General features: G+C 47.7%; 1 protein-coding gene across 1 annotated transcript; it reads right to left on the bottom strand.

Moving 5' to 3' along the window:
- Positions 1-1,046: 1,046 nt before the first annotated feature.
- LOC109945826 (uncharacterized) lies at positions 1,047-10,553 on the bottom strand. Its single transcript, XM_020552186.1, has 2 exons — positions 10,030-10,553; positions 1,047-1,128 (listed from the first exon to the last, which is right to left on the bottom strand). The coding sequence occupies exons 1-2, from the start codon at positions 10,536-10,538 to the stop codon at positions 1,047-1,049; spliced, it is 591 nt and encodes a 196-aa protein (XP_020407775.1). The 5' UTR covers positions 10,539-10,553.
- Between the last annotated feature and the right edge of the window lie 2,577 nt (positions 10,554-13,130).

Genomic DNA, 13,130 nt, shown 5'->3' with positions numbered 1-13,130 from the left:
AAATCCTTCACAGAAAGGCCAAAGGGATCAAATTCAATGGAGCAATTATTGTCGGTGGTGAAGCGACGAATGGAAATTAAATTCTTAATAATGTTAGGAGACACCAGCACATTATTGAGAACTAAATTGCGATGCGGGAAAGAAAAAGTGTGTGATCCAGTGGCTGTGACAGGAAGCAAGGCACCGTTTCCCACAATGATAGATGTAGGAGTGAATGAAGTGGGCGAGGAAATAGCAGAGAGTTTACCAGTGTCCGAGGTCATGTGTGATCCTGCACCGGAGTCGGCATACCACTCGGAAGTAGCGTTCGGTGGATTGAGCGTCATAGTGTTGAAGGAGTGTGCAAGGGCGTCCTGATGCCATGCACCACCGTGAGTGGGGTTCCAGGGCATCGCTTGGTATGCTGGTGCGGGCGCCTGGAAACCAGGGGGTGCAGCTCCCCCATAGGGCATGCCATACGGAGGGGGAGGAGCACCGTAGAAGCCTCCATAGGCACTGGGTGTGCTACCGAAGCTGCTTACTGTGGAAGGGCGTTGAACGCTGGCGGCGGTGGTGGGCGCCCGGACTGGTCATATGGCCACAGCCGGACAGCGCCAGCCCATGGATGCGCGAAGGACGGATGCATGGCGGGGGTTGCACCTCCCTATCCAGCAGGGAGTGCGCCACCATGGGGCACTGATTGGCCCTGCTGGTGGCTATTGCGACCACCGCGACCGCGACGACGGCCGGTGCGTTGGCCGTTTGGTGCCGGGGGCGTGCTGGAGGAGGCGCCCCTGGACGTGGAGGTACTGGGGCCCCGGAGTCGCATGCCGCGGCGCTGCAGCAACAAGTGCCGATGGCGGTGATGGAGGTCGTGCGTCGATTTCCAGCTCCTCCAACAGCAGGTGCGCACGAGCCTCTGCGAACGTGGGGAACGGCCGGTGCATCTTGAGGATGGACACCATGTGACGGAACTTGCCGCCGAGGCCGCGAAGGAGCGTGAGCACCATCTGCCTATCGCTGATGGGATCGCCGAACTCGGCAAGGGATGCCGCCATTGACTCAAGCTAGCGGCAGTAGTCAGTGATGCTCAAGGAATCTTGGCGGAAGTTGCGGAATTTTGTCTCAAGTAGAAGCGCCCGGGATTCCCTTTGGCCAAGGAACTCATCCTCGAGGTAGCACCACGCTGAGAGCACCTAGAGGGGGGGGGGGGTGAATAGGTGATCCTGTAAATCTTAAAAACTTAAGCCACAAGACTTTGATTAAGCGTTAGCACAGTTAATGCCAAGTGGCTAGAGCAAAGATCTTGCACAATATGATAATCACGAGAAGTTCAACACAGAGAGGACACGGTGATTTATCCCGTGGTTCGGCCAAGTGCAAAACTTGCCTACTCCACGTTGTGGCGTCCCAACGGACGAGAGTTGCACTCAACTCCTCTCAAGTGATCCAATGATCAACTTGAATACCACAGTGTTATGCTTTTCTTTTCTCAATCCCGTTTGCGAGGAATCTCCACAACTTGGAGCCTCTCGCCCTTACAATTGAAGTTCACAACGAAACACAGAGCAAGGGGGAAATGAGCAACGCACACAAGACTTCAAAAGATCAGAGCAACAAACACGCACACAAGCAACAAGAGCTCGCAACACAACTCAAAGAGTTCACAACTCCACAAGAGCTCTATATGCTATCACAATGAGACGAATGCGTGAGATCGATGTCTTGGTGCTTAGGAATGTTGTAGGAATGCTTGGTGTACTCCTCCATGCGCCTAGGGGTCCCTTTTATAGCCCCAAGGCAGCTAGGAGCCGTTGAGAACAAATCTGGAAGGCCATCCTTGCCTTCTGTCGTCGGGCGCACCGGACAGTCCGGTGCACACCGGACACTGTCCGGTGCCCGATTTCCTTCCTTAAACAGAGTAGTCGACCGTTGCAGACTGGGAGCCGTTGGCGCACCGGACAGTCCGGTGCCCCCTTCCGACCGTTGGCTCGGCCACGTGTCGCGCGCGGATTCCGCGGCCGACCGTTGGCTCACCGGACAGTCCGGTGCACACCGGACAGTCCGGTGAATTTTAGCCGTACGCCGTCGACAATTTCCCGAGAGCGGCATCTTCGCCCGAGGCAGCCTGGCGCACCGGACACTGTCCGGTGCACCACCGGACAGTCCGGTGCCCCAGACCGAAACAGCCTTTTGGCTGTACACAACCAACTCTTCTCTTATTCGTTTTCTCCTGTTTCAAGCACTTAGACACAATACATTAGTCTTCAAAACAATGTACTAAGGCTTAGAAACATACCTTTACTGTTGATTTGCACTTTGTCCATCCATGGGCATAGATTTACATTTCAGCACTTGGGTTGGCACACAATCACCAAAATACTTAGAAATGGCCCAAGGGCACATTTCTCTTTCAATCTCCCCCTTTTTGGTGATTTATGCCAACACAACATAAAGCAACTAGAACAAGTGCAAAATCATTTCAAATAAAATAAATTCGAGTTTTATTCAATTTTGGCATATATGGATCATCCTTTGCCACCACTTGGTTTGTTTTTGCAAATCAAACTCAAATCTCTATCTCTAAGTCAAACACACATGTTGAAGCATAAAGAGAGTCATTCCAAAAGAGATTGATCAAAGATTTCAAAAACTCCCCCTTTTTCCCATAATCAACATTTCTCCCCACAAGAAACCAACTTTTGATAAAAGAGACAATACAAGAGTTTTGACAAACCACAAACCAAAAGCTCTATTCTACTATTTTCAAAATTTCTCAAGTGGTAGCTGATCCATTTATTGCTTTGGCCTTTATTTTCTCCCCCTTTGGCATCAAGCACCAAAACGGGATCAATTTTGGCCCTATAACCCCATTGCCTCACCAAAATCTTCAATTAAGAGCAAATGGCAATAAGAGTTCATGAGATGAACTTGGAATAAGTTACCCTCTCATCGGAGTGCAGTGGAAGTCTTTCATGGTCCAAGTCCACCTTTTCCCTTTCAATTCTCCTTCGAGACTAAATCAAGCAATCTCAAGCATATGGTTAGTCTCGAGGGGTCAAGTTGTAACACATCTCCCCCTAAACATGTGCATCACTTTGCAACGGACTTGTGAGGTCCAGGGAGTGTTTGTACAACTTGAGCACCATAATAAGCAACAAAATGCAGAATGAACATGATCAAAGGCATAAACACATGTATGCTATAATTCAATCCAAGTTCCGCGAATCTAAGACATTTAGCTCACTACGCAGCCTGCAAAAGGTCTTCTCATCTAGAGGCTTGGTAAAGATATCGGCTAGCTGGTTCTCGGTGCTAACATGAAACACTTCGATATCTCCCTTTTGCTGGTGGTCTCTCAAAAAGTGATGCCGGATGTCAATGTGCTTTGTGCGGCTGTGCTCAACAGGATTTTCCGCCATGCGGATAGCACTCTCATTATCACATAGGAGTGGGACTTTGCTCAGATTGTAGCCAAAGTCCCTGAGGGTTTGCCTCATCCAAAGTAGTTGCGCGCAACACTGACCTGCGGCAACATACTCGGCCTCAGCGGTGGATAGGGCAACGGAGGTTTGTTTCTTAGAGTTCCATGACACCAGGGACCTTCCTAAGAATTGGCACGTCCCCGATGTACTCTTCCTATCGATCTTACATCCAGCATAATCGGAGTCTGAATATCCAATCAAGTCAAAGGTAGACCCCTTTGGATACCAGAGTCCGAAGCAAGGCGTAGCAACCAAATATCTAAGGATTCGTTTCACTGCCACTAAGTGACACTCCTTAGGATCGGATTGAAATCTAGCACACATGCATACGCTAAGCATAATATCCGGTCTACTAGCACATAAGTAAAGTAATGACCCTATCATTGACCGGTATGCTTTTTGATCAACGGACTTACCTCCTTTGTTGAGGTCGGTGTGTCCGTCGGTTCCCATCGGAGTCTTTGCGGGTTTGGCGTCCTTCATCCCAAACCGCTTCAGCAGATCTTGCGTGTACTTTGTTTGAGAGATGAAGGTGCCGTCCTTGAGTTGCTTCACTTGGAACCCAAGGAAGTAGTTCAACTCGCCCATCATCGACATCTCGAATTTCTGCGTCATCACCCTGCTAAACTCTTCACAAGATTTTTTATTAGTAGAACCAAATATTATGTCATCGACATAAATTTGGCACACAAACAAATCACCATTCCAAGTCTTAGTGAAAAGAGTTGGATCGGCTTTCCCAACCTTGAAAGCATTAGCAATTAAGAAATCTCTAAGGCATTCATACCATGCTCTTGGAGCTTGTTTAAGTCCATAGAGCGCCTTAGAGAGCTTACACACGTGGTCGGGATACCGTTCATCCTCGAAGCCAGGGGGTTGCTCTACGTACACCTCCTCCTTTATTGGCCCGTTGAGGAAGGCGCTTTTTACATCCATTTGGAACAACCTGAAAGAATGGTGAGCGGCATATGCTAGCAAGATACGAATGGACTCTAGCCTAGCCACCGGAGCAAAAGTCTCCTCAAAGTCCAAACCTGCGACTTGGGCATAACCTTTTGCCACAAGTCGAGCCTTGTTCCTCGTCACCACTCCGTGCTCGTCTTGTTTGTTGCAGAACACCCACTTGGTTCCCACAACATTCTGCTTGGGACGAGGCACCAGCGTCCAAACTTCATTCCTCTTGAAGTTGTTGAGCTCCTCTTGCATGGCCAACACCCAGTCCGGATCTAGCAAGGCCTCTTCTACCCTGAAAGGCTCAATAGAAGAGACAAAGGAGTAATGTTCACAAAAATTAACTAATCGAGACCGAGTAGTTACTCCCTTGCTAATGTCACCCAGAATTTGATCGACGGGATGATCCCTTTGAATCATCGCTCGAACTTGGGTTGGAGGTGCCGGTTCCGCTTCTTCCTCCATCACATGATCATCTTGTGCTCCCCCTTGATCACACTCCTCCTGTTGATGAACCTGTTCATCGACTTGAGTTGGGGGATTCACCGTTGTTGAGGAAGAAGGTTGATCTCGTTCATCTTGTTCCTGTGGCCGAACTTCTCCAATCGCCATGGTTCGTATAGCGGCCGTCGGAACATCTTCTTCATCTACATCATCACAATCAACAACATGCTCTCTTGGAGAGCCATTAGTCTCATCAAATACAACGTCGCTAGAGACTTCAACCAAACCCGATGATTTGTTGAAGACTCTATACGCCTTTGTATTTGAGTCATAACCTAACAAAAACCCTTCTACAGCTTTGGGAGCAAACTTAGAATTTCTACCCTTCTTCACTAGAATGTAGCACTTGCTCCCAAATACACGAAAGTAAGATACATTGGGTTTGTTACCGGTTAGTAGCTCATACGACGTCTTCTTGAGGAGGCGATGAAGGTAGACCCTGTTGATGGCGTGGCAAGCCGTGTTCACGGCTTCCGTCCAAAAGCACTCGGGGGTCTTGAACTCTCCTAGCATCGTCCTCGCCATATCGATGAGCGTCCTGTTCTTCCTCTCTACCACACCATTTTGCTGTGGTGTGTAGGGAGCGGAGAACTCGTGCTTGATCCCTTCCTCTTCAAGGAACTCCTCCACTTGAAGGTTCTTGAACTCGGACCCGTTGTCGCTCCTTATCTTTTTTACTTTGAGCTCAAACTCATTTTGAGCTCTCCTGAGGAAGCGCTTGAGGGTCCCTTGGGTTTCAGACTTATCCTGCAAAAAGAACACCCAAGTGAAGCGGGAAAAGTCATCAACAATAACTAGACCATACTTACTTCCTCCTATGCTCAGATAGGCGACGGGTCCGAAGAGGTCCATATGCAGCAGCTCCAGCGGTCTTGAGGTGGTCATCACATTCTTGTTGTGATGTGCTCCTCCCACTTGTTTACCTGCTTGACAAGCTGCACAAGGTTTATCTTTTTCGAATTGAACATTAGTCAAACCTGTCACGTGTTCTCCCTTTAGAAGCTTGTGAAGGTTCTTCATCCCCACATGTGCTAAGCGGCGATGCCACAGCCAGCCCATGCTAGTCTTAGCTATTAAGCATGCATCTAGACCGGCCTCTTCTTTTGCAAAGTCAACTAAATAAAGTTTGCCGTCTAATACACCCTTAAAAGCTAGTGAACCATCACTTCTTCTAAAGACAGACACATCTACATTTGTGAATAGACAGTTATATCCCATATTGCATAATTGACTAACCGATAGCAAATTATATCCAAGTGACTATACTAAAAACACATTAGAGATAGAGTGCTCATTAGAAATTGCAATTTTACCTAACCCTTTTACCTTGCCTTGATTCCCATCACCGAATACGATTGAATCTTGGGAATCCTTATTCTTGACGTAGGAGGTGAACATCTTCTTCTCCCCCGTCATATGGTTTGTGCATCCGCTGTCGATAATCCATCTTGAACCCCCGGATGCATAAACCTGCAAGGCAAATTTAGGCTTGGGTTTTAGGTACCCAACTCATGTTGGGTCCTACAAGGTTAGCACAAATATCCTTAGGGACCCAAATGCAAGTTTTATCTCCCTTGCATTTTGCCCCTAACTTCCTAGCAACAATTTTCCTATCCTTTCTACAAATAGCAAAGGAAGCATTTAAAGCACAATAAATTGTAGAAGGTTCATTCACTACTTTCCTAGGAGCATGAATAATATTCTTTCTAGGCATATGATGAATAGCACTTTTCCTAGACATATTTCTACCATGCATATAGGAAGAACTAGAAGCAAACATGGCATGAGTCAAAATCATCATAGACATTATAATTCCTATAAGCATTTCTAGATTGTCTCCTATCATAATACAAAAAGGCATAGTTCTTTTTAGCACTACTAGCCATAGGGGCCTTCCCTTTCTCCTTGGCGGGAATGGGAGCCTTATGGCTTGTTAAGTTCTTGACTTCCCTCTTGAAGCCAAGCCCATCCTTAATTGAGGGGTGTCTACCAACCGTGTAGGCATCCCTAGCAAATTTTAGTTTCTCAAAATCACTTTTGCTAGTCTCAAGTTGGGTATTAAGACTAGCTACCTCTTCATTTAATTTAGAAATGCAAGCTAGGTGTTCACTATAAGCATCAAGGTTAATATCTTTACACCTAGTGCACGTTTCAATATTTTCTATACCAGAGGTAGATTTACTAGCAATCTCTAACTTAGCATTCAAATCATCATTAATGCTCCTTAATTTATAAATTGTCTCATGGCAAGAAGATAATTCACAAGAAAGCATTTCATTTCTTTTAACTTCTAGAGCATGAGATCTTTGAGCTTCTACAAATTTATCATGCTCTTCATACAATAAATCTTCTTGTTTCTCTAAGAGTTTATCCTTCTCATTCAATGCATCAATGAGTTCATTTATCTTATCTACTTTAGTTCTATCCAATCCCTTGAACAAACTAGAGTAATCTATTTCATCATCACTAGACTCATCATCACTGGAAGAATCATAAGTGACATTGTTTTGATTACATACCTTCTTCTCCCTTGCCATAAGGCATGTGTGACGCTCGTTGGGGAAGAGGGATGACTTGTTGAAGGCAGTGGCGGCGAGTCCTTCATTGTCGGAGTCGAAGGAGGAGCAATCCGAATCCCACTCCTTTCCGATATGTGCCTCGCCCTTGGCCTTCTTGTAATGCTTCTTCTTTTCCCTCTTGCTCCCGTGTTCCTGGTCACTATCATTGTCGGGACAGTTAGCAATAAAATGACCAAGCTTACCGCATTTGAAGCATGATCGCTTTCCTTTGGTCTTAGTCTTGCTTGGCTGTCCCTTGCGACCCTTTAGTGCCGTCTTGAATCTTTTGATGATGAGGGCCATCTCTTCATCATTAAGACCGGCCGCCTCAATTTGCGCCACCTTGCTGGGTAGCGCCTCCTTGCTCCTTGTTGCCTTGAGAGCAATGGGTTGAGGCTCATGGATTGGGCCATTCAACGCGTCGTCCACGTACCTCGCCTCCTTGATCATCATTCGCCCGCTTACAAATTTTCCAAGAATTTCTTCGGGCGACATCTTGATGTACCTAGGATTTTCACGAATATTGTTCACCAAGTGAGGATCAAGAACGGTAAATGACCTTAGCATTAGGCGGACGACGTCGTGATCCGTCCATCGCGTGCTTCCGTAGCTCCTTATTTTGTTGATAAGGATCTTGAGCCGATTGTATGTTTGTGTCGGCTCCTCGCCCCTTATCATCGCGAATCGTCCGAGCTCGCCCTCCACCAACTCCATCTTGGTGAGTAAGGTGACATCATTCCCCTCATGAGAGATCTTGAGGGTGTCCCAAATCTGCTTGGCATTGTCCAGACCGCTCACCTTGTGATACTCGTCCCTGCACAAAGAGGCTAGCAACACAGTAGTAGCTTGTGCATTTTTATGGATCTGTTCATTAATAAACGAAGGGCTATCCGAGCTATCAAATTTCATTCCACTCTCCACAATCTCCCAAATGCTTGGATGGAGAGAAAATAGGTGAGTACGCATTTTGTGACTCCAAAATCCGTAGTCCTCTCCATCAAAGTGAGGAGGCTTGCCAAGTGGAATGGGGAGCAAATGAGCATTTGAGCTATGCGGAATGCGCGAATAATCAAAAGAAAAGTTTGAGTTAACCGTCTTTTGTTTGTCATAGTCGTTGTCGTCGTTGTCCTTTTGGGAAGAGGAAGATTCGTCGCTGTCGTAGTAGACGATCTCCTTGATGCGCCTTGTCTTCTTCTTCTTCCCATCTTTGCGCTTTTGGCTTGAGCCCAAGTCGGTAGACTTGTCATTCTTCGGCTCGTTGAAGATGGACTCCTTCTCGTTGTTGTCGACCACCATCCCCTTTCCCTTAGGATCCATCTCTTCGGGCGATTAGTCCCTTCTTGAAGAGAACGGTTCTGATACCAATTGAGAGCACCTAGAGGGGGGGGGGGGGGTGAATAGGTGATCCTGTAAATCTTAAAAACTTAAGCCACAAGACTTTGATTAAGCGTTAGCACAGTTAATGCCAAGTGGCTAGAGCAAAGATCTTGCACAATATGATAATCACGAGAAGTTCAACACAGAGAGGACACGGTGATTTATCCCGTGGTTCGGCCAAGTGCAAAACTTGCCTACTCCACGTTGTGGCGTCCCAACAGACAAGAGTTGCACTCAACTCCTCTCAAGTGATCCAATGATCAACTTGAATACCACAGTGTTATGCTTTTCTTTTCTCAATCCCGTTTGCGAGGAATCTCCACAACTTGGAGCCTCTCGCCCTTACAATTGAAGTTCACAACGAAACACAGAGCAAGGGGGAAATGAGCAACGCACACAAGACTTCAAAAGATCAGAGCAACAAACACGCACACAAGCAACAAGAGCTCGCAACACAACTCAAAGAGTTCACAACTCCACAAGAGCTCTATATGCTATCACAATGAGACGAATGCGTGAGATCGATGTCTTGGTGCTTAGGAATGTTGTAGGAATGCTTGGTGTACTCCTCCATGCGCCTAGGGGTCCCTTTTATAGCCCCAAGGCAGCTAGGAGCCGTTGAGAACAAATCTGGAAGGCCATCCTTGCCTTCTGTCGTCGGGCGCACCGGACAGTCCGGTGCACACCGGACACTGTCCGGTGCCCGATTTCCTTCCTTAAACAGAGCAGTCGACCGTTGCAGACTGGGAGCCGTTGGCGCACCGGACATGTCCGGTGCACACCGGACAGTCCGGTGCCCCCTTCCGACCGTTGGCTCGGCCACGTGTCGCGCGCGGATTCCGCGGCCGACCGTTGGCCCGGCCGACCGTTGGCTCACCGGACAGTCCGGTGCACACCGGACAGTCCGGTGAATTTTAGCCGTACGCCGTCGACAATTTCCCGAGAGCAGCCTCTTCGCCCGAGGCAGCCTGGCGCACCGGACACTGTCCGGTGCACCACCGGACAGTCCGGTGCCCCAGACCGAAACAGCCTTTTGGCTGTACACAGCCAACTCTTCTCTTATTCGTTTTCTCCTGTTTCAAGCACTTAGACACAATACATTAGTCTTCAAAACAATGTACTAAGGCTTAGAAACATACCTTTACTGTTGATTTGCACTTTGTCCATCCATGGGCATAGATTTACATTTCAGCACTTGGGTTGGCACACAATCACCAAAATACTTAGAAATGGCCCAAGGGCACATTTCTCTTTCACACGCCCCGCGAGCAAGGCCCTGCCGCATCATCAGAGATTGTTGCAGGTCGCCGGAGATGGTGCTGTAGATCCATGTCAAGACACAGCAATCGGCTTGAACCCACGCCGGGCGTGATGGGAAGGCTTCATCCTCAAGGACGTGACGAGTCAGGGCGTATTTGCCGAGGACGGTGATGAACATGCCGCGCCACTTGGTGTAGGTGTTCGTTGCCTGGTCGAGGATGACAGGGATGAGCGCCTTGACGTTGACGACGGCAGTGGCTTGCGCCCAGAGGGCCTCATGGGCGCGCTCAAACTCGTCCAAAGCGGCAGCACGAAGGTGGGCTTCTTCGGCGCGGCGGGCGTCTTCAGCACGGCGGGCTTCGGCCTCAACTGCGAGGCGGCGGTCCTCCGCGGCCTGGGCGGCTGCTGCATCGTCGGCCGCCATCGGGAGCGCGCCTGGCTAGAGATGAGCCGCGCGACCTCGGCTGGCAGGAGGAGAAAAGGCGCCGCGCCTGCTGGAGGAGCAGTGGGGCGCGCGACCTCGCCTGGCAGAAGGTGAAAAGACGCCGCGCCTGCTGGAGGAGCAGTGGGGCGGCGCGAGCAGATCCAACTCGCCTGGCGGGAGCCTGTAGGAGAAGAAGCGCCGCGCCTGCTGGCGGATCGGCGGCGCGAGCAGATTTGGGGAGACCAGCGGCCGCACCCGGCTGATCCAGCAACGGGACAGGCGATCTTCACAGACAGCGCGGCGATGGGATCGGCGACGCTCTGGGTGACGAGCTCGACAAGAGCGGCGATCGGATCAGCGACAGCGCGGTCGTGGGTTGCGGAAGCGTGCGGATCGGAACCGCGTGAGATACCATGAAAGTGTGATTTGTTGGGAATTGCTTGATTGTATTCCATGGAGATGTACAGTATACATAGGCTGTGCGTCGTGGCACACATGGCAACGCACAGCCCTACATGCCTACAATCAAGGGCCTCTAATCAAGGGCCTACAATCAAGGACTAACTACCAATATTAGACATACTATAAATACAAATACAGTAGTCTAACACTTAGGTTTTGGAGTTTGTTAATGGGAGGAATTGGGCCGCTAAATCTATTATTTGGTAGTGCTAGCAAACTAAGGTAGGTCAGGTTTCCAAGAGAGGTGGAGATTCGGCCAGCCAAGTCGTTGCCAGTGAGGTTGAGCTCTGTGACACGATATGGCGGTGTCAAGGTGCACTTCACACCGTTCCACTGGCAGAAATGAGTGTTGTTGGTCCAATTGCTCATGGCTCCATTTGAATCGTTTGTGATGCCCTTCTTGAAATCGAGCAGAGAGTGAAAATCTTGGTTGTTCTCGTGAACTGTCGAGCAATGTACCTTCTCGACTCCATAACAAAGCAGAAACGACAGCGACAGCAACGCCATAAGCATGACCAGTTTGCTCGGCGGCTTCGAGTTACACATTATGCTCTTAATTGGCACTTGCAAGCATAAACTTGTGCTATTATTAGACAAGCCAAGAACTACGAACCACAGATGCCATGTTTAAGAAATTGAAGGCACACAGCCCATTAATAATACTGAGCAAGAAGAGAGAGAGAGAGTAGAGTACCTCTGCTCCGCCGGAAGTATGTCCTTTTGATCTGCTTCGTTTTGCTTGCTAATGGGAGTTCGAATTTTTAAGCTGGATGATCTGTGGGCAGATGAGGCCCTAGGGGTTTAAAAACAGTTTTACAGCATCATTACGTCCACACACTTGTACTTACGACGCCTTAGCTTAGCTTGACCGCCATCCGATCCCAGCGAGGACCCTGAGTCCGTCAAACTCGCCCGTTACTGCGCTTCCATCCCGTCGCAAGTTATTGTTTCGGAGTGTCCAACCTCGAATCGTGCCAGACAATAATTAGCTCCTGGAATGGTCTATTGGGGCTGAATTTTCCTGTTCAAATCAAATTTAGGTTTTTGTTTGTGTGTGATGATCGTGCTTCCAAAAGGTATCGTGTGGACATGATTCATTCGTAAGTTATCTCTTGACAGCTGACACGGTCGCGGGTCTAGCCAATGCCGTTAATGTAGTCAATGACACGATTCTGGGGAAGTGTTAATGCCGTTAGAATTGGAGCAATATTCAGTGAACAATTAGATTTGTTTATCAAAGATAAAATAGGTTTATCTGACCGTTTCTTAAAAGATTAAAAGATTTTTTTTCTAATTTGAGCGTGAGATTATATGTAAGATGTTCAACGAGAGAGACAAATGTACAATATGCAGGACCAGTTTTCCCCAAATTTGAAATCCCAAGTTCAAACTACGCAAGATCACCATTATTGATGTAGTTGGCGTTGGGAATTATTCATAATCAGCACTTTTATTAACATAGCTTAACATATGGTGCCGTTGTTCCACTCCCGACATTGCGATGTGTCATCTCTCGCCCTAGTTATCCCTTCTTCAACCCAGAAAATAGCCATTACCAGTTTGTACACAATTGCAAAGTGCTTGTCCCCATTAGCCGGTTCCACCATCACGCAAGAATCTAGCTTGAAACTCTCTAGATGTCTATGTATCTAGTTTTATATATGTTGGAGGTTTGGAGCGGTTTATGATGTGTTTGGTTGGAGAGACAATTTCGGTCTTCGAGAATGAGCTAATTCATTCTATGTTTATCGAGGAGAACGGAGTTATATTTTTTTTATTGAAGAGTATAATAGAGCGGAGCCGCTCAATTAGTTGTTTTGTTAGAGAGCGATATAAATGTGGAGGAAATGATAGCGTTCATGTCCGATCATTTTAGGGTGTGTTTAGTTGAGGAGTGGAGGAAAATAGAGTGGCTTCATTCCTATTTTTTAGATGTTTGGTTTTCAACAAAAAAAAAGAGCAGCGTGGCTCGGAGTCTCCATATGGACTTTGAGAAAAGAACATCAATTGTTGTTGTCTTGGTAGTTACTTAACATTTCAAAAAATGACTGAATACAATTATTGAACGTTTCCAAAAATGACTAAACTTTTTAAAAAATGATTAAATAAAATTACTGAATGGTTCGTTAG

The sequence above is a fragment of the Zea mays genome, chromosome 4 (genome assembly GCF_902167145.1).
Source record: "Zea mays cultivar B73 chromosome 4, Zm-B73-REFERENCE-NAM-5.0, whole genome shotgun sequence".
NCBI classification, from domain to species: Eukaryota; Viridiplantae; Streptophyta; class Magnoliopsida; order Poales; family Poaceae; genus Zea; species Zea mays.
This window is presented reverse-complemented; position numbering and strand designations above follow the sequence as displayed.